We start from the raw sequence: 27,566 nt of genomic DNA, 5'->3' as shown, positions 1-27,566 counted from the left end.
ACCAGAGCATCACCTGGCTCTTAAAGGGAAGAGCAAATGACACACTGATTGGTTTATTTTATGTTACACACAAAGCACACTCATGATTAATTAAGAATAAGAATCAGTAAATGCGTTTTGCGTGTTTTGAGCTGTCCGATGCTTTTTTGCAATACTTTTCCCGTCGTTATGACAGCAAAGGCACGTCCCAATAAAGCTATAAAGCTGCACAGCGCAAGATAGAAGTTTCAAATTGATGCTGAAATGAGCTAAAAAGATGTTGAACTACTACTACTAATAATAATTATAATAAAGACAGTGTTTGATGATGGTGATGATGATTTCTCGATTTAAAAATACATTTAATGAAAGAGTTTAAATCTGACTCTGAAATCTAATTTTAAAAATAGCATTAAAGTCTGATGGAGCTCTAAAATAACTGCGTTCTGTTTTTGGACTGTGGTCAGAGGTGGAGTTTGATGAAGATGAGAAGGAGATGAGCTGAGGACAGATAAACACGCCGCTGTCTCCGCCGCTGTTGCGTTTGACTGTTAGAATATTCAGTGCGTCTGCTGTGACGATCAGAAGTCAGGATGTAGAACACAGTCTGTCAGACTCTCAGTAATTTATGAGAGTGCTCATCCGCAGAGTGCTTAAAAAAAACAAAAAAAAAACAAAGAGCACTTTTTTTTATCAAAGCAGAGCAGCTCCACTAGAACAGGTGTGCTGTTTCTGCCTCTCTTTATTACTTCCATACTTTATTCATTATTTGTTTTTGTTTATTATACTTTAAAAGAAGCAGCAGACGGTGTGTTGGTGGGTAAAAACCTGCCTGCATTCTAAGTCAAGATCCTTAGAGACTCTGAGTTCCTGAAACTCCATCAGAAAGTTTTACTTTCACAACTACACAACCTGCACATTAGTGACTCAATATATACTGAATAATAAATCAAATACAGTCCCTTTCAAAAGTATTGTGAAAACAGTGAAAACAATCCCATTATTTCTGCTGTAGACTAAAAACGTTAGTGATTAACATTAAAAGAAAAGAATATAGGAAAAAGACACACATTTTAGTTTCACATTATCAGGTTGTGTCTGAACCCACCTATTTTTCTAGTGAGCAAAAGTATTAGATCATGTGACTCCAGGTGTGTCCTAGTTAGAGGTTAGATCGGGCCCAAAAAATCCGACCCGACCCAGCCCGACCCGACCCAACCCGAACCATAAACTGTCTGTTTTCGGCTGAATGAGCGAAATATGATCAGAATTATGTTAATTAACACTGTAACATAGAAGCATAGAACTATTATTTAATTAAAATGATTTTTAAGAACAGCTACACACAATGCTGCAAGTCAAACGCGGAGGAGTTCACGTGCGAGAGAGAGAGAGAGAGAGAGAGAGAGAGAGAGAGAGATTTGCGTGTTCTGATGTGAGCTACTCACAGGTAAAGGTTCTCTTTTATCTCCTCTTGCTCATATTCTAGTCCCATACATAATCCTGCAGCTCCCTCAGTGTCTTCTGTCGTATTTTGCGGCTAGCGTGAGCGCTTTCATCTAACACCGCGGACCGCGAGGTGCAGCCGCGCTTGTGCCGAATCCGACTCCCTGCTAAATCCGACTCCCGCTTCGCGGACAGAATCGGCATAACACCCCCCGCTGTAGAACTGCGGTAGTGAAAACAGCGCTTATAAATAAAATAGTTTAGTTTCACTTTCAGTTTTCGTTATTTGGTTCGTATTTGTGAACGATAATAATTGGTTACTTAGCATTAACATTGTGATTATCACACCAGAGCTTTATTTAAAAATAAAAATATAATTAAATAACAGATGCCTACATCTCAGACTATTTTCTGGGGCCCGACCCGACCCGGCCCGAGGAATGTGGTGGTAAATCTCGGCCCGAACCTCGGGTCAGGTCGGGTTCGGGCAGAGAATCTAAGCTCTAGTCCTAGTGATACATTGATTATTCAAACACTAAACAGTGCAGAATATCTACATTTAGTTTTAAATGTACAAAAAAAACAGAGTAATTGTGAAACTCAGAGAAGACGAAAAATTAACCAAAGCCACGGCACAAATATTGTTCACAGCCAGAACAACCATTTGTAATATTCTGAAGAAGAAAGTCGTCACTGGTGTACTGAGTAACAGAGGTTGAACAGGTAGACCAAGAAAAACATTGTTCTGTAATAAAATACTCTTAAATAACTGTTAGTAACATCAGTAACAACCTTCAGAGGGCAGGAGTGAAGGGATCATAATCTACTGTTCACGGAAGATTTCATGAACAAAAGTACAGAGGCTTATTTTTTTAAGCCTTATTCACTTTAATATATTTTATGTAATTTATCTGTTTTAATACTTTTGCTCACAGGAAAAACGGGTGGGTTCAAAAAATCTTCTGAACTGAAGATAAAACTACTTGGTAACTAAAGCTGAAATGTCGATCTTTAGTATTATATTCACCTTTTAATATCAATCCCCAATTGTTTCCAGTCTACAGCAGAAATAAATGGATTGGTTTTTTGGAGGGGAGTGTGTATTGACTGAAATATTTATAGTAGTCATAATTATAGATACCAAACTTTTTATAATGAACAAATCTTAATTCATACTAGAGACTGAATTGTTCCTAGTAGAGACTAAACAGTTGAGAATGGATGCTGAATTATCTATAGTAAGTCCTAATTAATTCCTCAATAATTCATAGTAGGCAATGAATATGTAATTGTATTTACTGAATAATTCATGGTGGTTATTGAAAAAAAGTTACAGTGGATATAAAAAAGTAATTATTAATATAAAAAAGTTATTATTCAGCAGGTACTGAATAATAGGGGTGTGCCATTTTGTATCATGCGCAATAATATGCCCAATATTTTTGAATATCGTGAACGATATTATATCCTGAAACATTGTGCCATATCACCCACCCCTAATTATCACATTATGCTGTTTTAAACAAAAGAAAAAAAATCAGACTGTTCTCATTTTCTGTTATATATTTACTAGAGACAGATTAAATCGGTCCAGTATAATTTATTTATATATATATATATATAAATATATTTTAATCCTGGATATATAGAGATATTTGGAGTACATTATTATTAGTACTTTGACGTTCTGAATCAATGACTTCTGTTACAAATCTGATAAAAAAATTATTTTATTTTTATGTATTCTTGTACCTCAGTTAGGGGTGTGCCATATCATATTGTATGCAATAATAATATTTATTTATCTTTGTTTTTGTTTCAGTAGTGTATACTTTTTTTTTTCTTTCAATGTTTGTCATATTGCCACAAGTATCGTTATCTTGAAAATACCATTAAATATCTTATTATTATTTTAGAGCCATATCGCCCACGCCTACTGTATAATAAACATAAAAATAAAATATAAAGAAACAAAATGAAACATTGAACATTTATATTTATAGTTAATTAATTTTACTCAATCGTTAATAGTAAATGCTATAATAAATTTATTTAGAGTGGATAGTAACTTAATCATATATTTTAATGCTACACGTGTCATGAAATAAATAATACTGTAAAAAAATACTTTGAATAAAAATGCCTGTAATCCGAATCTGATTGGTTCTTGTCTCTGTTTAGGTCACAGTATCTGATGGAGGCCCCGCCCCCCGCCACACCACAGTGTGGGTGGTGATCCAGGTGCTGGACGTGAACGACAACAAGCCAGTCTTTCCGGAGAAGCTGTATCAGGTGCGCTTACCTGAGCGCGGCCGGAAGCATCGCAACGGCCCCATTTACCGCGTCTTCGCCTACGACGCCGACCAGGGCGCCAATGCCGAGCTCTCCTACAGCATTGTGGACGGAAACGAGGACAGCAAGTTCTACATAGACCCCAAAACGGGCGTGGTCTCCTCCCCGAAGAAACAGTTCTCCGCTGGAACTTACGACATTCTCACCGTACGTCACTTACTGCTGTTATAAAGCACTTAATTTAACTGTATTTAAATACATTCAGCTACAGTGTAAATTCTGTGAAAAGCCGGAAATTAATACTATCATACTACCACTGTTAGAACTATGTTGACTATTTATATTTTACAAGAACATTCCAGAATTTGCTGCTATTTAATTCATTCCATGCATCCCCTCCTTTACCACTATTAAAAGTTGCGTGTACCACTGGCTGCACCACAACCCCAAAGCGTGATCCACCCACCACCATGCTTAACAGTTGGACTTGTGTTCTTTACATCATACTCTGCCCACTTTTCTCTCCAAGGCAACCCATGGCTGCTGATCATTGGGACAAGGGTTAAGGACACAGGTTACTGTATATTTACAGTATATGGTATATATTTTCATGTATATACATTTTAAAAAGAAACAATGATAAAAACATGCACACAGTGCAACATCTGTCAAAACTGGAGCTACCACAGGTCTTGCTACTTACTCTGTGTGCTGGACCCATCTCAAAGTGTTTCAACAGCAGATTTTTTGTATATTTTTGCTCCACTAAGCGTTCTTTCCATTTCCAATGTCAAATTCCAACAGTTGCTTGGTTTATTTTTCCAAGAAATACGTTTTAAACCTTATTCTGCTACATTTAGGAATAAAGTGATTGACATGGCTGAGTGGAAGAGACCATCTGCATTACATTTAGTAGCTGAGTTGTAATCGATTAACTAGATAATCAGTGCTAATATTGATCATATGGTATTAATTTTCTGTTGTTTGCCTTAACAGATAAATATTTTGTATGAATCTCTTCACAGTCTGACGTTATTTTAAATGGCCAGCGTGATCTAGTTCATTAGTAGATATCCAGGCAGCTAACGTTAAGATCTCGTCACATTTACAGTATGTTCTGGTCTGGACTGAGCCCAAATATTGTAGAAACTTAATTTATCTTCTTTTAAGCAAGTCAAGGGTTAAAACGAAGCATAGTAGCTTCAGTTTGTCTCTGTGGTAAACAGAACTGAGGTTTAAATAAGTTGCGCTTTTCCACTGGAAAAATCCTGTTTAGGCTGAGCTACATGCTCAATGAAGGCAGTCTGAGACACTGAGCTTGGTCTGGGAGAAGACAGTAGGGCTATTCAGTGAGTATGTGAGTCCGACTCTGTTTCTGGCCTCTAATATGCAGGTTTTAGTTGCAAATTTGATTTGACAACGTGGCAGACAATTTCTGTTTCTCTTCTATATGTACAGAACGCAGGGGAATATGGGAGCATGGAGTCCATATGTTTCCACAGGCATTGCACAGCCATAGAAAAATATTTATGGCCTGGTTAACAACTTTCTAAGCTCAAATTTCTCATTTTCACTTATAAAATTATCTAAATTGATGCTGCTGTGTGAGAATAAGAAGATGACAGAAGCCGTATCTGTTTTCTGGGTGCAGGTGAAGGCGGTGGATAACGGGCGTCCACAGCGCTGGGCGACGGCGCGGCTGCACATCGAGTGGATCCGCCGGCCGCCACCCAGCCCCACGCCTCCGGTGTTCGACGAGCAGCTGTACAACTTCACCGTCATGGAAACGGACAAAGTGGCCGACATAGTGGGTGTGGTCTCAGCCCAGCCCCAGGGAGCCACGCCCCTGTGGTTCGACATCACAGGTGAGCCACCAGGGGACGGGAGAGCGGGATGGATGGTGGGTCAGCAGGAGGGTAGAGTAACAGAATTAGCTGCAGGTTTATGTCAGCAGAAGTCAGTGGAAAGTATAGATTTATGGACTGATTATCTGAATAAACAGCTACAGGTCAGATTTTATTGAAATGGTTACCTTTTTAACTATAAAAAAAAAACTTTGTATAATGAAGTATATATGTAAATTTACAACAAAATGTATATAAATATCTGCACAGTTGACTTAAAAATGTAAGTAATATATTTTAAATACTTTTATAGTATTATTGTAGACTTAAATTATACTATAAAGTATTGTAAAATACTATAAAAAGGTATGGTTTACTTACATGGTTTATAGCAATATTTATTTTAAAAAATATTTATTTAGCTACATATTGTGAACTATAACCTCTAAAAATTACAGTTTAATCATTTATGTATTTATGTGCATATTTATATTATACAACATGACTTATAATTGCATTAAAGTTGCGTATGTCAGAATAATAATGTTATTTAGTTATATATTTTGGATTTGGCATTGATCAATTAATTAAAAGCACAGTTGTGACCAGATTTTATATAAATACTTTTTTATTTATAGTTACACTTTACTTTTATTATTAAGTCAGGTGATCATAGATTAGTCAAATGTTTTACAATAAATTATAAATAATAAATAATATTAGTTTATTTTTAGAGAGCTTTAGAACAAAATTAATTTTATAAACCTTTACTACAACTTTGTTAGAATTTTTTTTTTATTGTTTTAGATTTAGTTGTTTGCTGTTTGTTTAGAATAAGAATTTGTTACTTTGAGTTCTGTTTTAAATTAATAGCAAAATGATACGTTTGGTTTAATATAAACAACATTATATTAACAAATACAAACATTTTTATTTGTTAAAATTACTGTTAAAGTAGTAAAGAGTTCAATGTTAGATAAAAAAAAATATATATATGTATTTTTTTTAGTACCAGAACGTTCCTACCCCTGAGGGAATTGTATAAAAAACTGCATTATATTACAGATACAAATTATTATTAATTAGTGCATATAATTGTTTCTATTATGACTCATTTGTGCATTAGCAGATAATTAGCATTAGCGCTGTAGTTTAGATTAAGCTGAGCTGTAAGTCACTGAGGTTAGACGTTAGCGGTTGGGAGTAGGGGGGTAGGGGTGCGGGATGGGGATGGGGGGGTCTGGGTCAGGCAGATTTACAGCATGTGCCGGTGGTGTGTCGCTCTCCTTTGCCATCCCACGGTCACCATGGCGATCACTCGCGGCTCTCTGTTCCCATGGCGATTAAGGTCTGTATGCACGTAAATAACTGATGAAAGAAGTAAATTACGATAATGAAGCATGAGAAGCGGAGCGCTGGCCCCGACCTCCGGGAAGTAAACAACCCCCTGAGAGGCTAATTAAGCGCATTTTTAGCCGTAGCGCTAATGTCAATTTTGTTTTTGTTAACGGTCGTTTATGAAAAGTGCCATTTTCTGCTCAAACTGTGTTTTGTAGTGGCCTGTGAAGCCTCGGTCATTTGCATACCAGCTCTCTCTGTGACAGTAGACATTAGCGTAATCGTTAGCGCACTTGTGTATGTGGATATGATGTATGGCTACATGCTAAAAGCTAATTACGATTAACAACACTTATACATTAAACTAAGCTAGGTTCACACTACAGCAGTGATTCTCAACTGGTGGCTGGCTTGCAGCAGCTTGAAAAAATATATATATACATTTTTTTTAATAATTAGTGCTTATTTGATTTTGTATTTGTCTTTTACATTAGATGAAAAAGTAGACAGAGTTTTAGAGAGTTACTAATTTACTCTAAATGCAAAAATATGCAAAAAAAATAGAGAATATCTAATATTTATTTATTTTGTTCAGTTTTTATATTTTATTTTATTGTAGTAACTTTTACAACAAGTTGTCCTCCTCAGTTTCTTAAATAAAATTGCTCTTAAATTTATTTTGCATGCATAACATTGCTGTCCAATGAAAAACAACATCTCCAAAACAGCAACTTAACAGGAAATAGAAAAAAAAAACTTAAGTCAATGTAAAAAAAGTTTATTTCAGGTAATTTAAAAGTATTTCTATTTGTCTGTTCATCATGAAATTTTGACACAGTGTAAGGGGACAGTTTGTTTGTTGAAATTATGTAGTAAACTAAAAATTAACAAGAATTGATATACTTGTTTTTCAATTGACTCTATGTTTAAATGGGTTTTAAATGCTATTTTTTAAACAAAAAAAAGTACTAATCACTGTTTTTAATTTTATTCTTTAAGGTTTTAGCTTTTAGCTAAAACCATTCAGCCCTATTCATAAAGGACTCACTCTCTGGCTCCCTCTAGTGTTTAATAGTCATGTTCTGATATAAAACAGGAAACAGGAAGTGGTCAGACTCTCCATAAACGGCTCTGTAAATGTAGAAGATATGTTTGTTGGAATCCCTTTGGTTATAGGTATCCCTGCTTCTGACTTCCAGTCACTGACTGGTTCATACAGTTGAATGAAAAAGTCTGCGTAATTGTGTTTAAAGAATTAAAGCACACTTTCTGTAAATCCTACAAACTTCATTTCACTTCTCAAAAAAATCACTGTGTTCGTCTGCTATATGATATATTTAACTGATATTACTGATCTGAACAACCAATGATTTATAAAGGAAAATCTTGAAAATGATCAGGGGTGCCCAAATATTTTTATACCACTGTATATTAAACATGCTAGCTATTTGTGTGGCGCCTGCAACTCAACAAAAAAACAATTGGCGACTGAAAAACTCAAAGCTAAAATCGATTAGTGTGAACCTGGCAAAAAGTAGCTTCAGTCATCCGGATGCTGACTTTCTTCTGGTGTGGTAGGAAGCTGGGATACGGAGTCTTAACAAAGTCTACAAAAGACTCCGTTTCCCAGAATGCACCCTGCATGCCGTTCTTTTTGTGTTCAGATACCTTCTGTTTGCTTCAGCCGCATCTGCTCTGCACTCCTCCGCTGCTCTGCTTTCCTTTTATCCTTTATCCTTTTCTTTATTTCTTAGAATCACAGCCCTATATTTCCCCCTATCCCTCTCTCCCTATTCTTCCCTTTCTCTTTTTCCAATCCCTCCATCTCCAACCCGTCCATCCTTCCCCTTTTCCAACACCCTTCCTTCCTCCTCTTTTCCCTTTTGCTCCTCTATCACGCCCTTGACCACCGTCCTCCCTACCATTATTCATTCCTTTATCCCTCCTTCTCTCCTCAATACCTCTCCCTCTCTTCCTCCTGCCAACTCTCTCTCTTTCTCTTTCTCTCCTTCTCTCCCTCTCTCTCTCTCTTCTCTCCTCTTTTTTTTTCTCTAAATGCTTCGTATGGGAAGGTCCGCGCCCTTTCCGTGAGATGTTCTATGTTCTCCAGACCGCTTGTGGCAGGAACTGTTCTACAGAAGGTATCTCTCTCAGTTCAGCAGAACTGTACTCCCTCTCTCTCTTTCTCTCTTTTTCTCGCTCTCTTTTTCTCTATCTCTCTCTCTTTCTCTCTCTACCTGTCTCTTTCTCTCCTCTGTCTTTCTCTGTCGATCTTCAACCCCAGTGCTTATTAATATTTTACATTAATGCTGTTAATATTTAAAGGTAAAACACATTAGCCTGAGTTCACACTAGCAGGCGACACTAGCAGTAGTGAAAAGCCACTAGTCATTTTTTATGGGAGTACAGGGCGATTTGTAGCTGTGATTAAGCAACAAGCAGAACAAGCAAGCAAAACAACAAGAAAAACTGTAATTCTTAAAAAATATATATATATATATATATTTAAAAGTCATATGAGCGCTGGATGTTAATCTATACTGTTTTCTCTCCTGAAAACTGTTTATTTGGCTGAGTAAAGTGTTTCCGTTTATTTACAGGAAGCTTAGATTTCCAATATTTTCAGCAGCACTAGCTGCGGTTAGCAGCACTTAGCGCTAGTAACTGCCACCCGCCAGCGCTACACTGAGGAACCCTGAGTGTTCTACTAAGCCAGGGTGCTATCAGCTAGCAGTTTGTCCCACATTGCTTGTTTTAACACAATAAACACGCAGACTACAGTCCGATATACTCACCTCTGAACGATGAAAGAGCTAGCGCTGCTGGTATCAGCTAATGCTAATACTGCTCAAAGCCTTAGTGCTGGAGAAACTTTACTGAAACTCCTGTATACTGCTGTACTTTAGCAGAGTGGCTTTACTGCTCCTTACAACCTGACTTGTAAAATTCATACCTAATGTGCACCATGTTATAGATACAAAATTGCTAAATTAAGCTTAAGTAAAAAAAAAAATGAGATTAGTTTAACTCTTGTGCTTATTACCCCAGCGTGATCATGTGATGTCAGGACCACACCAGCCAATGAGATGAGACTTTCTGGAAAAAAAAAAAAAAAAACACGAAGTAAGGTTATAGTAAGGTTATAGTTTTTGACCGCTGGGCTCTCTCTCTCTCTCTCTCTCTCTCTCTCTCTCTCTCTCTTTCTCTTTATCTTAATTCACTTTCTCTCTATCACTAAGTTTCTCTATCGTTTAGTCTCTCTCTCTCTTTTTTTCTGTGGGTTCAGCAGAACTGCTCTTGCTCTTTTTGCTGTTTAGTCATCAGCTATGCTTACCCATCATGCCCTGGTGTTGTGCAGTGCTGCTCTGTGATTGGCTGTGAATGTACTCCAGGGGTTTTTGGGTAGAACTGTGATGACGTTTTTTTATGACACTGTTTATTTGCTGTGTATATGTTCCTACTACTGTTAGCTGTTTCTGTGTGTTTCTGTGTGTGTGTTTGTGTGTGTGTGTGTGTGTGTGTGTGTGGGTGTGTGTGTGTTCATTAAGCATTCAGCCCCACAGCTATAGTTGCCCCCCCACCCCTCATTGGCGGCCTAATTAAATGCATCATTAAACAGCCAATGGAGTGAGAGGGGGAGGTCAAAAGTCAACGCAGGGTTAGTGTGTGTGTGTGTGTGTGTGTGTGTGTGTGTGTGTGTGTGTGTGAGAGAGCTGTGATGGATGAACTGATGCTTCAGGTGTGTAAGTGTATCTCTTAGCCAGGTGTTAAAGCTACAGGTGAGTTACAACATGATTAATATCCCTCCCCATAGTGTGTTTGTGTGTGTGTGTGTGTGTGTGTGTGTGTGTGTGTGTGTGTGTGTGTGGTGGGACGCAATACACAGCACCATTTAACCACATGCAGATCCATTTACGAACCTAGTTATACAACCAGTAACACATATACACACACACACACACACACACACACACACACACACACACACTTCTGTTGGTGTTACTATATTTGCAAGGACTTCCATTTACTTACACTGTATTACAGTATTCCATATATCCTGCAGCAAATTTACACACAGATGTTGCTACAGCTGGGCCTGTAGATCCTGCACACTCTTTCCTGGGAAACCTTTGCTGTGTGTGGATGAGCATTATCCTGCTCCACCAGGTCCTGGGTCAGTGTTTCACTACAAAGCAAAGCTAGGATTGAAGAGCTCACCACAAGACCTCCATAGTCTAATCTGACTGATACTGAATATATAAATTTTGGGATTTGGAGGATTTAAGGCACTCTCTGGTGAGAATGGGTAATTGCACAGAGCATGCGGAAGAATCATTTTAAACTGAGCGGGTGTGATGCGGTCTCCTTTCAGAGTGGATGAGTCCGAGTCCAGGTTATGTTCAGTCATAGAGAGAAAGAGAGAGAGAGAGAGCACACTCAGTCAGAAACTTCACTCCTTTATTTCTATGGTTTTACTGTGAGTGAATGAGCTACTGAGCTCTGAGTTTCTCCTTCTGAAGTCTCCATTGCTCCACCAGCCGCTCGCTTTCAGTAAAACTGAGCCGGATCCTCTTTTAGAGGCTGTACGTGTGACGTAAGTACGTAAAGACACGTGACATGGCCAGAAGAAGAACTCCTGCGAAAAGCCACCCGACACCCCAGGTTTTAGAATTAACATATTAGGCTTAGCAGGGATGGTTGTTCCAGCACACTGGTGCCATTAAACACAATATTCTGTCCCTTCTCCACTCAGAAATGCTTCTGCTCTTAGTTTAGCATAAATAAAACAAAATAATACGGACTTCCACATTAATCAAAAAGCTTTTTTTCTTCCGGATATGCTGAGTATTTGTGCTGAGAACAGAATGAGGACGATGACCAGCCTCCTAATGCTATCATTTTGAGGACATTAGGTCCCTACAAATTACTAAGTGCACACATGGTATTTCTTTTGTATTGTTTGGGTTTGACGTTGTTCAGAGTGGTTTTGGAAATCCTCCCTGTTAGCTGCCTCATGATGACATTTAAGAGGTGTATGTGTGTGTGTGTGTGTGTGTGTGTGGGCAGGATTTATTCTGCTGTAAAATTCAGAAGGAGGGAATGTTCCCTATCTGGCAGTCTTGGCTGTGGAGAATGGAGAATTCTACCCACACACACACACACACACACACACACACACACTTTCACGCTCCCCCTAAGCCTTGGCCCATAAACAAAAGTCTCTCACCTACTTTCCTTCAGACTGTTAAAACAGCATGTTCTACACGAACAGCCCCTTATATCTACAGTGTGTACCAATACATGCTGTGTGTGTGTGTGTGTGTGTGTGTGTGTGTGTGTGTGTGTGTGTGTGTGTGTGTGCGCGGGCGTGTGCCCATAGTACTATTCCCTATCTCTGATAGGCAGTCAGACTGTTCAGATAGTGTGTGTGAGGGATTTATTTTTATGTTTGTGTGTTTTTGGTAAACAGTGGTCTTGAGAGTATGTCATGTTTGTGTGTGTGTGTGTGTGTGTGTGTGTGTGTATGTGTGTGTGTTAAACACTGTCTCCTCCCTCTGTAAGGTGGTGATGAAGAGAGTATGTTTGATGTGGAGAAAGGCGTCGGCACCATCATCATCGCTAAACCGCTGGACGCCGAGCAGAGGTCCTTCTACAATCTAACACTGGAGGTGACTGACGGCACCAACGTCGCTTCCACACAGGTAACAATACACACTCATCCTGTACTTCTACTCACTGACCACTTTATTAGAAACACCTACTAATATATTAAGTTTCCACTCATTGGCCACTTTATTAGAAACACCTACTTATATCTTGAGCTTCCACTCATTGGCCACTTTATTAGAAACACCTACTAATATATTGAGCTTCCACTCATTGGCCACTTTATTAGAAACACCTACTAATAATTTGAGCTTCCACCCACTGGCTACTTTATTAGCAATGCTGACTTGTAATCTTGTAATCTTGTAATACCAGTAATACAATCTTATATACATTTCTGGAAAAAAAGAGACCAATTAAAAAATGATGAGTTTCTTTGATTTTATCAAATTGAAAACCTCTGGAATATAATCAAGAGGAAGATGGATGACCACAAGCCAGCAAACCAAACTGAACTGCTTGAATTTTTGCACCAGGAGTAAAGCAGCATAAAGTTATCTAAAAGCAGTGTGTAAGACTGGTGGTGGAGAACATGATGCCAAGATGCATGAAAACTGTGATTAAAAACTAGGATTTCTGAACTCTTAAAACTTTATGAATATGAACTTGTTTTTTTTTACATTATTTGAGGTCTGAAATCTCTGCATCTTTTTTTTTGTTATTTCGGCCATTTCTCAATTTCTGTAAATAAATGCTCTAAATGACAATATTTTTATTTGGAATTTGGGAGAAATGTTATCTGTAGTTTATAGAATAAAACAACAATGTTCATTTTACTCGAACATAAACCTATAAATAGCAAAATCAGAGAAACTGATTCAGAAACTGAAGTGGTCTCTTCATTTTTTCCCAGAGCTGTATATGTATATATATGTATATATTCTTACACACACCAAATGGTGTTTGATTGATAACATCCTTCAGTCTTTTGATGGGCCGCAGCATGTGTCGACGTCCTATAGGATTAATAACTGCATCACTATGGTAACAGACCACTTTACATTCCAGCATGGTAGTCAAGGTCAGTGTGCAACGATCTGACCATCTGAGAAACGAGCAACGACTGGTCTGTTTATTCTCTCTCAAACACACACACACACACACACACACACACACTATCCAAGTGTCAAAGTATTTGTGAACACCCCTTCTAATGAATGCAGGACTCAGCTACTGTAAGTTGCACCCGTTGCTGACACAGCTTGTTTAATCCCTGTAGAGAAAGAAGTGCTGCCAATAGATTAGGACTCTCTGGAGCAGAAAAAATAACATAAATCTATCTATTGGTAACATACCAAATCTATTGGCAGTTGTGTGCTAAAAGGGTTTAAAGCCCCCAGTATTGAGCTGTGTAGCAGTAGAATTGTGTTCTCTGGAATGATGGAGCACCATTCCACAGTGGTGGAGACAGTTACTCCAACAAAAACATAAACTCTTTTTAATACCCTTGATTTTAGAAGAAACAATGTAGAAACAGTCCTCTTACAAAAGATCACAAAGCAGTTTTATATACACACACACATGCACACACACACAGTCACACACACACACACACACACCAAACATACAGATGGAGCTCGACGTGTTGCCTTTAGGAGGGTAGAGAGACGGAGGTCTGTTTGCTTTATAATTAGAACACCCAGCGGGGTTTCTTTGTAGAAACACACACACCGTCTCACACACACATATGCGTGTGTGTGTGTGTGTGTGTCTGAGCAGCATGTTCTATAGTGTTACACACACCAGACTCATCCAAACATAAGAAAATTAATGTAGTGGTACTTGACTCATGATCACAGGCAGGAGTGAAGTGAGTCCCATGCTATAAATAGTCTGGTATTATATACATCTCTGGAAAAAAATAAGAGACCACTTAAAAATGATGAGTTTCTGCTTGAATTGTTGCACCAGGAGAAAAGGCATAAAGTTATCCAAAAGCAGTGTGTAAGACTGGTGGAGGAGAACATGCATAGATGCATTAAAACTTTGATTAAAAAAGAGAGTTATTGCACCAAATATTGATTTCTGAACTCTTAAAACTTTGAGTATGAACTTGTTTTCTTAGCATTATTTCAGGTCTAATCAACCACCTAGCCGTGCTATATAATCCACTTAGCAACACTATATCAACCACCTAGCAATGCTACAGAAATCACACACCATATAAACCATCATATAATCTACATCAAACACCTTATCAACCACCTAGCTGTGCTATATAATCAAATTAGCACCTAACAGTGCTTTATAATCCACTAAGCAACACCATATCAACCACCTAGCAGTGCTATTTAATCCATTTAGCAACACCATATCAACCACTTAGCAGTGCTATAAAATCCACTTAGCAACAGCATATTAACCACCTAGCAGTGCTATATCATGAATTTAGCATCTAAAAGTATTATATAATCCACATAAAAACACCATATCAACCATCTAGCCATGATATATAATCAAATTAGCACCTAACCGTGCTTTATAATCCACTAAGCAACACCATATCAACCACCTAGCAGTGCTATTTAATCCATCGAGCAACACCATATCAACCACTTAGCAGTGCTATAAAATCCACTTGGCAACACCATATTAACCACCTAGCAGTTCTATATCATCAATTTAGCATCTAAAAGTGTTATATAATCCACATAAAAACACCATATCAACCACCTAGCTGTGCTATTTAATCAAATTAGCACCTAACACTGCTTTATAATCCACTAAGCAACACCAAATCAACCACCTAGCCATGAAATATAATCCACTTAGCAACAATATAGCTGCATCACAGAAAATACCTGGAATTATTATTAATATACTATATCTCCTCTAAATTTGCATATTTAAGTGTTGTATACTGTAACTTACTATTTGTGATCTGTGTGTGTGTGTGTGTGTGTGTGTGTGTGTTCTCCCCCAGGTCCACATCACTGTCGTCGACAACAACGACAATGCCCCCGTGTTCTCCCAGCCCACCTATGACATCACCATGGCGGAGGACACGCCCCCAGACACAGAGGTCCTGCAGGTTTTGGCATCGGACCGGGACGAGCGCCACCGCCTGACCTTCAGCATCCTGGGCAGCGTGGACCCCAGCAGCATGCGGCTGTTCCGCATCGACCCCAACACCGGCACCATCTACACCGCCCGCCGCCTCGACCACGAGAGCCGCAACCAGCACATTCTCTCCGTCATGGTGAGAGATGCAGTTATTTATTCATGTTTTTAATATAAGATTGTCCTTCTCTTCACGACTAGAGCTGCATTTAGTTTAGAGCTGGGTGATATGGCCCAAAAAAATCTTTGATTTAAAAAAAAAATCCTATTTTCGATTTAAATCGATTTTTTTTCCCCTACTAAAATCTAAAAGTCTTTTATTTTAAATACAATTCCCAGCTGTTTGAATGACTGAAATAATGTTAATGAACATTGCAGCACAGAAGAAGCATAGTTTTATTATTTAATGAAACAAATAAAAAGTTTATTAAGAATTGAACTCAAAAATACACTTCTTAACACCTGAGCAACCACCTGAGACATCATAGTAAACCTCTGGGAGCACCCATCTAGCTTCTACCCACTTATTATAGCAACAACCAAGCATCCACCTTGGATAGATATTATAGCAACCACTTTTGGCAACACCATATCAACCACCTAGCAGTGTTTTAAAAACCACTTAGCTTTGATATGGACAAGTGGAGAAGCTGGCTTGTTACATGATTATAACATTCTAACTTCTGCAGCTTCTTGCAGCTCTTTTTACCATCACAGTGTGATATGTTATTTTGCTATATCCTCTGCCACAGAGGGAACTCTTGCTCTTCCTTTCATGAGGCGGTTTCATCATTACATTTTTAATAGTGTTTTCAACTGCTTAGTTTTTCTATCCTTTTTTTCTTTACTTAGTTACTTTGAATAATTTTTGCCGATATATGGATTAAAACGGGTATTTAATTAGAATTCAGTACGGTCCAGTTGGAGAAAATTTTGTCAGTCCAAGGTCCGGACCGTTACCAATGTTAACTTGTGTTATGTTATATGTTATGATATATATATGAAACATCTGACTCGTGAGGTTGTTTGAACTATGATGAAAAAAATATATAACAATACAAAATGCCTCTCTGGCCAGATTTTTTGTGCATTCCTCTCCTGTCTCTCTCTCGCGCTCAGCGTGTCTTTAGTTTCCGCCTGTTCTCGGGCTCCCTATCTCTTTATAAAGGCGTTTTTTTCCCGGCCGCGTCCCAATTCACTAGATAGGGCAGCGGTCTGCACAGATCTGATTGGCAAATGAAAGCATTTGGTGATCTTACACCACATGTGATTGGTCTGTCCGCCTCCCACTGTTTTCTATAGAGAGCGGCGGCAGCGGCGCGAACGAGGCGAAGCGAGCGGCAAAAAGTTGAGATATTTTGAACTTTATGCAAATGAGAAGCGAGTTTCGTTGCGCGGTAGCCAATCAGCGCCGCGCGGGCAGGACTTCAGCACCACACACCACACAGGCTGAAATACAGAGTAAAAAAAAAAAAAACGGAGGAGAAGCTGATTACAGCTTTTCCAGGCTTTTTTGTGCTTTAAGAGACCTCTTTTTAAGATAACAGAGACGGTGGACCAGCTGGTCCTGAACTGGATGTTTTAGCAGGGTTCACCGGCCGCTAAAAACAGAACAGCGTCTCGTTCATTCACAGCACTGAACTACAACTCTACATATTCTTGCTGGAGGCAGATAAACTGCTTGCTCTTTCAGGCGACACGCCCCAAAGCGGCGAGAGAAAGGCGGAGAAAGCGATTGGGAGCGATGCCGCGTCGCTGCAGTGTGAACAAGAAAAGTTACGCCGCTTTAAATGAACGCGGTCAAAATTAAATCCTTCTCAGTAGTTTATAGGTTTGGGTCCGCATTGAACGACGCCTGGGTCCGGACCCGCCTATTAGTGACCCCTGGATTAAAACATTATTCAAATAGGGCTTTTCACTCTATTCCAACTCTACCACTTCACAACTTTACAACTGATGCTCTCAAACAAGAAATTAGTTGTGGGCGTGGCCATGCAGGTTCATACCTTGTGTGTGGAAGTTTGAGTGCAAATGAATTAAATAGATTCTACAGGAAATAATGGCGTATTGTTACGTAATCTTCTGCCAGACGTGAGTTCCCTCTGCGACACTGCTGTGGATCTGATACTGTCAAACTGTTTTGTAGCAGACTGTACTGCAGAAAATCACTGAGCTTATACACACACACACACACACACAGATCAGAACACACCGCAGTGGAGGATTAGCCATGATACCACAGCAAACACTCACACAATCGCAACCAACTGTTAGAACAGGAAACCGGCTTTTCCTTTAATATATCATATGTGCAACAACCTAATGTGCGCACTCTGCCTCGACCAATCAGGACTCACGCTCCAGACAACCTGGGCTTCGCCCAGAAACACCCATGCTAACATGTTTATGGACATCAGGAAGAAACCTGGAGTTTAAGATTAAAGATTTAATAATAGAGATAATAACAGATTTGTTATAACGGCAACCATTACAATCTCAAAGAGTAATCATTATCCTAATCGTCATGGCAACTACTATAGCATCATAGCTTCGTTACGTGATAAGAACCAACTACCATCTTCATGATGGTGGTCTTTGAAAGCCCATCACCATAGAAGAACATACACCTGCATGCATTATCGCGGTAATCGATCCAGTCACAGTGTTGTTTCAAGCAAGAACAGTGTTCCTGGTCGCCATAGCAACTGTGTCATCATAGCTTCGTTATGTGGTTGCAAATATAGTTGCACCCTGAAAGAAGCTTGGATTTGAAGATAAAAACCTTTTATAGAACCTTGCATAGTATATTTATCTTCAAGGCAAGCTCTTGAGACAGTAGCAGTAACAGTATTGTCCTGCTGAAATAGTACCATATATAAATATAACCACATATTGCTGCCGTCTCAAGAGCTTGTCTTGAAGACACTGTAGATATTATACAGTTTTGGAAAAAAATAAGAGACTACTTAAAAATGATGAGCTTCTTTGATTTTACCAAATTGAAAACCTCTGGAATATAATCAAGAGGAAGGTGGATGATCACAAGCCATCAAACCAAACTGAACTGCTTGAATTTTTGCACCAGGAGTAAAGGCATAAAGTTACCCAAAAGCAGTGTGTAAGACTGGTGGAGGTGTTTAAAAACCAGGGTTATTCCACCAAATATTGATTTCTGAACTCTTAAAACTTTCATGAATATGAACTTGTTTTCTGCAAATAAGTGCTCTAAATGACAATATTTTTATTTGTAATTTGGGAGAAATGTAGTCAGTAGTTTATAGAATAAAACAACAATGTTCATTTTACTCAAACATATAGCTATAAATAGCAAAATCAGAGAAACTCATTCAGAAACGGAAGTGGTCTCAAGTGTATCATGTCCAGCTGCATCTCCAGACCAATCTCTGATTGAAAATGTGTGGGATGCATTTGGACATTCTATCAACACTCCCAGTCACCCCTACTGCACAATCTACAGGAACTGTGTGAGAATACTTTAGGACTCCATTAGGAACCTCTACAACTCTCTACATGAGAGACGTTACACATGTTACACACTACTTCTGTATATGTTAGCAACTCAATAAATATTACCCATACAAACTTTTGGTTACTTCAATCTGATAATTCCTTCTGGCCAAAGGTGTAAAAATTATTTACACTCATTACTTTGTAGGTAGAAGTAAAGATACTAGGGTTTAAAATACAGTACCACTTTAAAATAAGACTACCTTTATAAAGGGTTTGTAAATGGTTTACAAGTTGTTTATTAATGGTTACTAATTAGGTTGTAAATGCCTTAAAAATTAATAATCAGTTATAACACATACGTACAAATATGTGTGCAGGTGTGATGGATCACAGTATAAACCAGTAGGGAGTCGGAATGGTATTAGAGATGGGACCGATCCGATACAATATCGGTATCGGGGCCGATATTGACGTAATCCGACGAATCGGATATCGGGCGGGCGCTGCCGATCCACTTACCGATCCATATTCCAGTCCAAAGCTTGAGCTGAACAATAAACCCGCCATAACGTTAACACAAAACACATCCCTGATCAGGATTCCAGTTTAACAGTTTACCCTGAACCCCCAGCAGCTTCAGTCTGCGGCTGACTGAGTAACTTTAGCTGTTTATCTACAAAAAAAGTCCATTATCTGGAGAGTTTTCACTTTGGAAATGCTGTACAGCAGAACGGTACACGTAAAGTCAGCGTCTGAGAGGTAAACAGATTAACACCAGCAGTCTGTTATCCTAGCTAGCACTGAACTGACAGCAGCTGCATTCCGTTGTTGTGAAGGTATTATAACTACAGACTGGAGTAAACTATATTCATAATCCACATATCCTATTAAACCACAGCATCTACAAACACTAACCAGCACAAACACACCTATCTGTTATTAAAAAACAGTCATTAATTTAGTTCGGAAATACAGTTAGCATTGCCACTTAGCCGCTAGCCATCTCCATTAAGATCTCCAGTCTGTTAGCCTAGCTAGCAAAATCATTCCGGCATTGTGAATGTAATAAATAACTATCTTAAGTGAACTACAGCCATAATTCACATCTAATATCAAACCACAGATCCTACCAACCCTAACCAGCACTAAGAAATCAATCTGTTATTAAAAAACAGTGATTAATTTAGCTCGGAAATACAGTTAGCATCGCCAGTTAGCCGTTAGCTATTGCAGCTAATCATCTATGCTACCTGTCAAAATAAAAGTCTCCTGCACAACCGTTGCAAAAAATGCCCTGAATTTAATGGTTAACGTATTTAATATTTTACTTTTTTTTATATTTAATAAAAATTCAAACATTTTATTTGAAAGGAAACTATTGTGTAATTGCATATGAAGTGTGTCAAATAAATGACTTTTGAATGCATTTACATTAAATGCACCTGTGGATACTCTTAAAAGGGCTGTGTGGTCTGTTTCAGCCTCATTATTTAACCTTAATCATAGTACTATTAATAAACTAAAAGTATCGGTATTTGTATCGGTATCGGCAATCTTATATCAGTTTTATATCGGTATCGGATCGGAGCTGAAAAAAGTGTATCGTGCCATCACTAAATGGTATATGTTTATTTCACTACATCCAATCAGAATCAGATTCACTCTATCTGGATGGAGTAAAGATGAATCTGGATACGTTTTTTTTTTTTTTTTCGAACGATGAGAAGCCGGAATAAAAAAAAGGGGTGTAATGAAATAGAAGGCAAGGCAAGGCAAGGCAAGTTTATTTATATAGCACCTTTCATACACAGCGGTCATTCAAAGTGCTTTACAAATTAGAAAATACACAGAGAATAAAAAAAATAAAAAATAAAAAAAACATGTAAAAGAATAACAGTAAAAATGGAAAATAAAAACTAAAATAAGAGTAAAGCATGATTGATAAAACAAAGATAAGTCAAATTAAAAATATGTAAAAGAACAACAAGGAATTTGAAATAAAAATAAAATAAGAATAAAGCATGAATAAAACATACATGATTAAAACAAAGAGAAGTAAAATTAAAAACATGTAAAAGAACAACAAGGAATTGGAAATAAAATTAAAATAAGAAAAAAACATAATATAAAAGTGCCGTTACAGAATAAAAGTGGGCGGAGCTGCAGTGTTTTAAACTGAGCTGAAAGCCTGATCAAACATGTAGGTTTTCAGTCTGGATTTAAACATGTTTAGTGTTGGAGCTCTTCTAATGCTCTCTGTTAACTGGTTCCATTTAAGAGCAGCGTAGTAACTAAACGCTGCCTCTCCGTGTTTAGTTTTTACTTTAGGCAGCTCTAGCTGAGCAGTTCCTGATGATCTGAGAGTTCTGCTCGGCTCATACTGCTGGAGCACATCAGATAAATATGCTGGTCCTGCACCATTAACACATTTATAGACCAGTAATAGTACCTTAAAGTCTATTCTGTAACATACTGGTATCCAGTGCAGGGATTTAAGGATGGGGGTGATGTGCTCTCTTCTTTTACTTCTAGTCAGAACTCTGGCTGCTGAATTCTGAATCAGCTGAAGCTGTTTGATGGTCTTTTTTGGGAGTCCAGTTAGGAGTCCATTACAGTAATCAATCCTACTAGAAATAAAGGCGTGGATGAGTTTCTCCAGGTCTGCTTTAGACAGAAAATCTCTGATCTTATTTATGTTCTTGAGGTGATAAAATGCTGATTTTGTGACGGCTTTTACGTGACTGTTAAAAGTGAGATCAGAGTCCATTTGTACACCAAGATTACGCACTAGTTCTTTAGATTTTAGACTTTTTGAATCCAGATAGGTAGCTAGTCTGTGCCTCTCATTACTATTCCCAAATAAAATAATCTCTGTTTTATCTTTGTTTAACTGCAGAAAGTTCTGTCCCATCCATTTATTTATCTGCTCAAGGCATTTACACAGTGAGTCAATGGGACTGAAATTGTTTGGGCAGAGGGCCATGTAGATCTGAGTGTCATCTGCATAGCTGTGGTAAGATATCCCATAGTCACGCATGATTTCCCCCAGAGGAATCATATATAAATTAAATAAGAGTGGCCCAAGAATTGAACCCTGGGGTACACCACAGGTCACTGGCACAGTCTCAGAAACATTATTTTCCATTTCCACAAAGTATTTCCTTCCTTGAAGGTATGAACTAAACCATTTTAGGACAGTTCCAGAAATTCCAACCCGGTTCTCAAGTCTATCTATGAGAATGTTGTGGTCAATGGTGTCAAAAGCAGCACTGAGATCCAGCAGTAGTAGAATAGACATTTTTCCTGAGTCTGTGTTTAAGCGAATGTCATTGATAACCTTAATAAGCGCAGTCTCAGTACTATGATTGGGCCGGAAACCTGACTGAAATTGGTCTAGACAGTTATTTATGGACAGAAAGTGCATAACTTGCTTGAAGACAATTTTTTCAATTATTTTTCCAATGAATGGTAGATTAGAGATTGGTCTGTAATTGTTTAATAAGTTTGTATCTAAATTTTTCTTTTTTAAGAGAGGCTTCACAACGGCTGTTTTTAATGAATTTGGAAAATCACCCAACATGAGTGAGGTATTTACAATTTGAAGAAGGTCTGCTGATATTGAGTAAAAAACATTCTTTAAAAACTTGGTTGGTAATGTATCAAGACTGCAGGTGGATGATTTGAGGTGACTCACTGTATCAATTAAAACTTCTTCATTAATAGTGCTAAATTGGGACATGTTGACTATGATGCATGGTTTTGGAGAGCACGAGGGCTCGTTGGTGAATATAGATGTACTGATGTCTTGCCTGATATTGTGGATTTTAGTATTAAAAAATTTAGCAAACTCATTACATCTCTCAGTTGAAACTAGCTCAGGGGTCATATATGTAGGTGAGTTAGTTAGTCTGTCAACCACAGTGAAAATAACTTTGCTATTGTTAATATTATTGTTAATAATGCTGGAGAAGTAGGTTTGTCTACATGTGCACATTATTTTATTGTAATCACGCAATCTATCTTTAAAAATTTCTTTGTGAATGTGAAGCTTGGTTTTACGCCATCTGCGCTCAGCCTTTCTGCATTCTCTCTTTTGGAGCTGAACTGCAGCATCATTTCTCCATGGAGCTTTCTGCTTGCATGGCATGGTTTTAACTCTAACTGGTGCAATCTCATCTAAAACTCTAGCAGTTTTTGAGTTAAAACTATCCAGCAGAGTATCTACAGAGTCTGATGGTTTGCATGGTGCAGAGCACACTTTGCTCACAAAAAGTTCAGCTGTCATGTCATTTATCTGCCTTTTCTTGTACCTAATCCGTCTGGTTTCACTGTGTATTGAAGTCCACATTTCAAAGAAGACACAGTAGTGATCTGATAGTGCAACATCCTTAATAGAGGCTGATATGTTGAGACCCTTTGAAATAACCAAATCCAGGGTGTGACCATGACAGTGTGTGCTTCCAGTCACATGCTGAGAGAGTTCAAAAGAGTCAAATACATCATAGAGTTCTCTGGCATAATTATCCTTGGAATTATCAATATGAATGTTAAAATCACCAGCAATAATAAAATGATCAAATTCAGTAGAAATAAAAGACAGCATATCTGTAAAATCATCAATAAAATCAGCATTGTACCTTGGAGGCCTGTAGACAATTACTAGTAATATTCTTGGTGTCCCTTTTAAAACTGCACCTAAATATTCAAAAGATGTGAAGTCACCAAGTGATAACTGCTTGCATTGGAATGTATCATCAAACAGCATAGCTACACCTCCACCTTTCTTGCCGGTACGTGAGACATTTAAAAAGTTAAAGTTTGGTGGAGCCGACTCAATTAATACACTTTCAGCACTACATGAATTTAACCATGTCTCTGTTAAAAACAGAAAATCAAGCCCATAATTTGTAATAAAATCATTAATTAGATAGGACTTGTTTGTAAGAGATCTGATATTTAGCAGAGCTAACTTAATAACCTGTGCATTTTGTTCCAAAGCCTGTGGGTTACAATTTACATACTGCAAGTTGGATATATTCACATTATCTGACCTATACTCTCTGTTCTTTCTGCTTCTGATAAGAACTGGAATGGGGGGGGATAACTGGCACACAGGGTCCGTACTTGTTTTGAAAACATGTACTGCTGACTTCACCACTGTAGCAGCACGGACCCACAAGATATCAGTTTGCTGGATTACTTGTGGTGGCCTCTTCCCTTATGGTGGAGGGAGGTGGGAGGGGCTCCTGCTGGTGAAGAAGTCGAGAGCGGAGCTGTCTGTCCGGTGGTTTAGGAGCTTGTCTCTTCTTTTTGGGTTGTGGGGGGAGTTTGTTTAATACTTCCTCATGTTCATGCTCACTGGGCTTCATTTTGGTCCCCTTTACTAACTCCTTGATTGGGGAGTGTAGTGGTGGTGAGGAGGGGGGTTGCTGGGTCCGTGAGGCAGTAGGTGACTGTGGAGGAGAAGTTGAGCTGATTTTCCGCTGTACCTGAGGACTCGCTGACAGAGAACAATAATCCGTTTCACTGTTCTGTATTCAGCCAGTAGTGTTGGAAGCTTCTCATTCAGTTCAGAAACTGTGATGTTTGGCTCACATCGAACAATGAGTTTGTGATTATTTTTCATGCCATGAACAGAGTCATCCCCCAAAACAAGGGTGTCTGCTATGGCCACAGCCTGGAGCCCTGTGGCTCTCCTGGGGTGTTTTGAATGGCTGAATCTTCTGGTTCTTTCTGTATCATACTGGCTGGTATTAGGAAAGTCATTGAGGTCTTGCAGTGGCTCAAATCTGTTTTGCAAACTAAGTGACTGGAACTGATTTCCTCTGGCTCTGTGCTCTGATCTCCGAGCAATAGCTTTAGCATTAGCATTAGCCAGATGTGCTATGTTAGCAGGAGTGGAGGACACTACAGAGCTGTATGTGGCATGCCGTTTGGGTTTAGCTTCAATGCGAACCCATTGCTGGTTTTGCCCATATCTTTCAGCTGTACTCACATTAGGGATGTCCACATGATCTGCTGGTCCAGTTCTGTTCGTCTCCACTGCTCGCTGCTCCGTTAAAATCCCTGCCCGTTGTCCGCTGGCAGCACTCCCACACTCCGATGGTCCTCGAACAGCGCAGAAATGCCAGTCCTTAAACTCCGATAACAAGGACCGAAAATTTGTTTCCAAAACAGTCATTCTTTGTAGAAGATTGTAGCAGTTCTGGCAGCACAGGTGCTCTGAACCCACACAAGGAGGCATCTTGTAGATTTCTTCTTTAGTACTCTACAGAAACTTGTCTGATTCCTGTGCCTATGGCTCTACTATAAAATGTCCAAAAGAAACTAGAAAACATAAAATAAGAAACAAAATATGGTAGTGCTAGTGCTATTCTAAATAATGAGCTCAGACACTGTAGCTCTAAAATGTCAAAAAATAAAGAAAAGTATGAAAGATAGCAGAGCTAAGCAGAGCTAAGCAGAGAAGCGTCTGAACGGCACGGCACAGTGAACGGCAGAAGTAACGAGGCTGTTTTTAATATAATGTAAGGTGTAGAAGCTGAACGATATTTACTCTAGTAAAGTATTTTAGTACAGTTGGGTGGATTTGATTGGTCTTTAGAGTTAGATACAGTTCAGGGTTGAACTTGCTGGGTTTGTAACTGGCTCTGTGTAGACTGTGAGCCGGCCGCTGTGTGCTGAGCTGTCCTGCAGCACTGTCTGATTGGCACTTTAATATAAAGCGGCGTGTTATGAAGGCAGGCGGGGGGTCAGCTCTTAATATTTTGGAGGGGGGGTGTTGTGGGGAAACAGTGATTACAGGAGTTTGGGAATGAAAGGCGGCTTTTGTTGTTGGTTCAGCGCGGGTGAGTCTGAAAATAGCTGCTTCTCGCTTTGCTCTTTTATCTCCTGTCTGTCTGTCTGTCTGTCTGTGTGTCTCTCTATCTGTCTGTCAGTCTGACTGTGTGCCAGCATTTCTCCACCTGCCCTTGTCTGTCTCAGTCTGTTGTCTCTCTCTCTCTCTCTGGTTCGCCGCCGGTCTGATGGGAGTCTCTGATTGGTAGAAGGGTGCGTCTGCGCGCTTTGGCAGCAGCGTCGTGTTTTAATGTCATCTCCACCTGTTTCCCTGCGCTGCAATCTAATTATCGATCTGATCACACTCACTCTCCGTTTCAGCACTCCCCTGACGAGAGCTGCGCGAGAGTGTGTGCGCGAGAGCGTGTGCGCGCATACCGCCGTCTCTAATAAGTGCTCGGATATTCGGGCGGCCTGCGAAACAGATGAAATGTGTTATTGTAATCCGCCGAGAGATGCTATCTCTCCCGTCTGCGGTGATTTGTGTGTGTTTGTTGTCTCGCTATCTCGCTCAGACAGTAAAATGCACTTTTCCTATCGCTCTCGCGCTCATCGCTCTCTCATTCTCTCTCATTCTCTCCTTTCTCTCTGTTCATATCTCTTTTGCTCTCTTTCAGGTAAAAGACCAAGAGTTCCCGTACAGGCGGAGCCTGGCCCGCGTTCTCATTGGTGTGGAGGATGTGAATGACCACGCCCCCCAGTTCACCATGGCGATGTATGACGGGCAGGTGTACGAGTCCGCCGCTCTGGGCTCCGCTGTGCTCTCTGTGACCGCTCTGGATAAAGACAAGGGCCAGAACGCTCAGATCAGCTACAGTTTAGACTCAGGTAAAAAATCTCATTTGCACAATTTGTCCAGATATTTGCAGATTTGACTAGATATTATATAAAAAAAAAAAAATCAGATTTAGACTAGAAGTCTGAACACAGCTTATCTGATTCAGATTTTTTTTACAGTGGTAGTGAATGGAGGCAGGTATCAGTTGCCATGACCACGGCATAATGTAAAACCCAAAAATGAACACTTGTTCTACTTAATGTGATTTTTTTAAGTCAGCTGAACGCAAAATATTTAATTTCACCATAAACTACAGCAAACTAAATGCTTCAATTAACTTGATTAAGTTCCTTGTTAAAAGTTGGTCTAACTAAATAGTCTATGCTCTATCTAATAATGTTATAAACCATTAATAATAAGTTACAACACATAAATAGAAAGGGCAACAATGGTCTGTCGTGTACCAAATAATGATTCCACATTCATTTATACTGTTAAACCTCAGAACTTACTAGAGGCTTATCTTACTTTGTCTTTTCCATATTAATTTATCTATAATAAAATATTAAATCACTAAACTGACTTAATATAATATTTCACTGATATATTAAAAAAAATAATTGTCACTGTTGTTTTTTGTGTTGAAAGTGCTTATTAATGTTTAAATATATTTACTTAATTTCTAACTCCTTTATGAACTATTTTAAAGGAGCCTGATTCTGGTACCAGATTTTTAAGAGATCTAATATTGAAAGTTTTTTTTACATATGAATAAAGAATTATCTGAAATAAAAAGAATTCTAGTTGGCACAACTGATGGTGATCTTCTTCTATTTTTATTTTTTTCATTTTTG

The 27,566-nt window shown here is 38.7% G+C and overlaps 1 protein-coding gene across 5 annotated transcripts in view; it reads left to right on the top strand.

Annotated features, from left to right (window-relative positions):
• fat3a (FAT atypical cadherin 3a) overlaps nucleotides 1-27,566 on the top strand; it is a 190,927-nt gene that overhangs the window by 114,394 nt on the left and 48,967 nt on the right. For 3 of the 5 annotated variants that reach the window (XM_049466961.1, XM_049466960.1, XM_049466959.1), the window contains exons 7-12: nucleotides 3,607-3,924; nucleotides 5,369-5,582; nucleotides 8,972-9,040; nucleotides 12,462-12,601; nucleotides 15,490-15,765; nucleotides 26,552-26,762. In XM_049466961.1, coding sequence (XP_049322918.1) covers nucleotides 3,607-3,924; nucleotides 5,369-5,582; nucleotides 8,972-9,040; nucleotides 12,462-12,601; nucleotides 15,490-15,765; nucleotides 26,552-26,762 — 1,228 coding nt within the window. The remainder of the gene's footprint in view (nucleotides 1-3,606; nucleotides 3,925-5,368; nucleotides 5,583-8,971; nucleotides 9,041-12,461; nucleotides 12,602-15,489; nucleotides 15,766-26,551; nucleotides 26,763-27,566) is intronic. The other 2 variants (XM_049466962.1, XM_022669310.2) reach the window with 1 other exon arrangement.

Source organism: Astyanax mexicanus, chromosome 18, assembly GCF_023375975.1.
Source record: "Astyanax mexicanus isolate ESR-SI-001 chromosome 18, AstMex3_surface, whole genome shotgun sequence".
In the NCBI taxonomy this organism is placed as follows: domain Eukaryota; kingdom Metazoa; phylum Chordata; class Actinopteri; order Characiformes; family Acestrorhamphidae; genus Astyanax; species Astyanax mexicanus.
The sequence above is the reverse complement of the archived record's forward strand: the minus strand, read 5'-3'. Positions and strand labels throughout refer to the sequence as shown.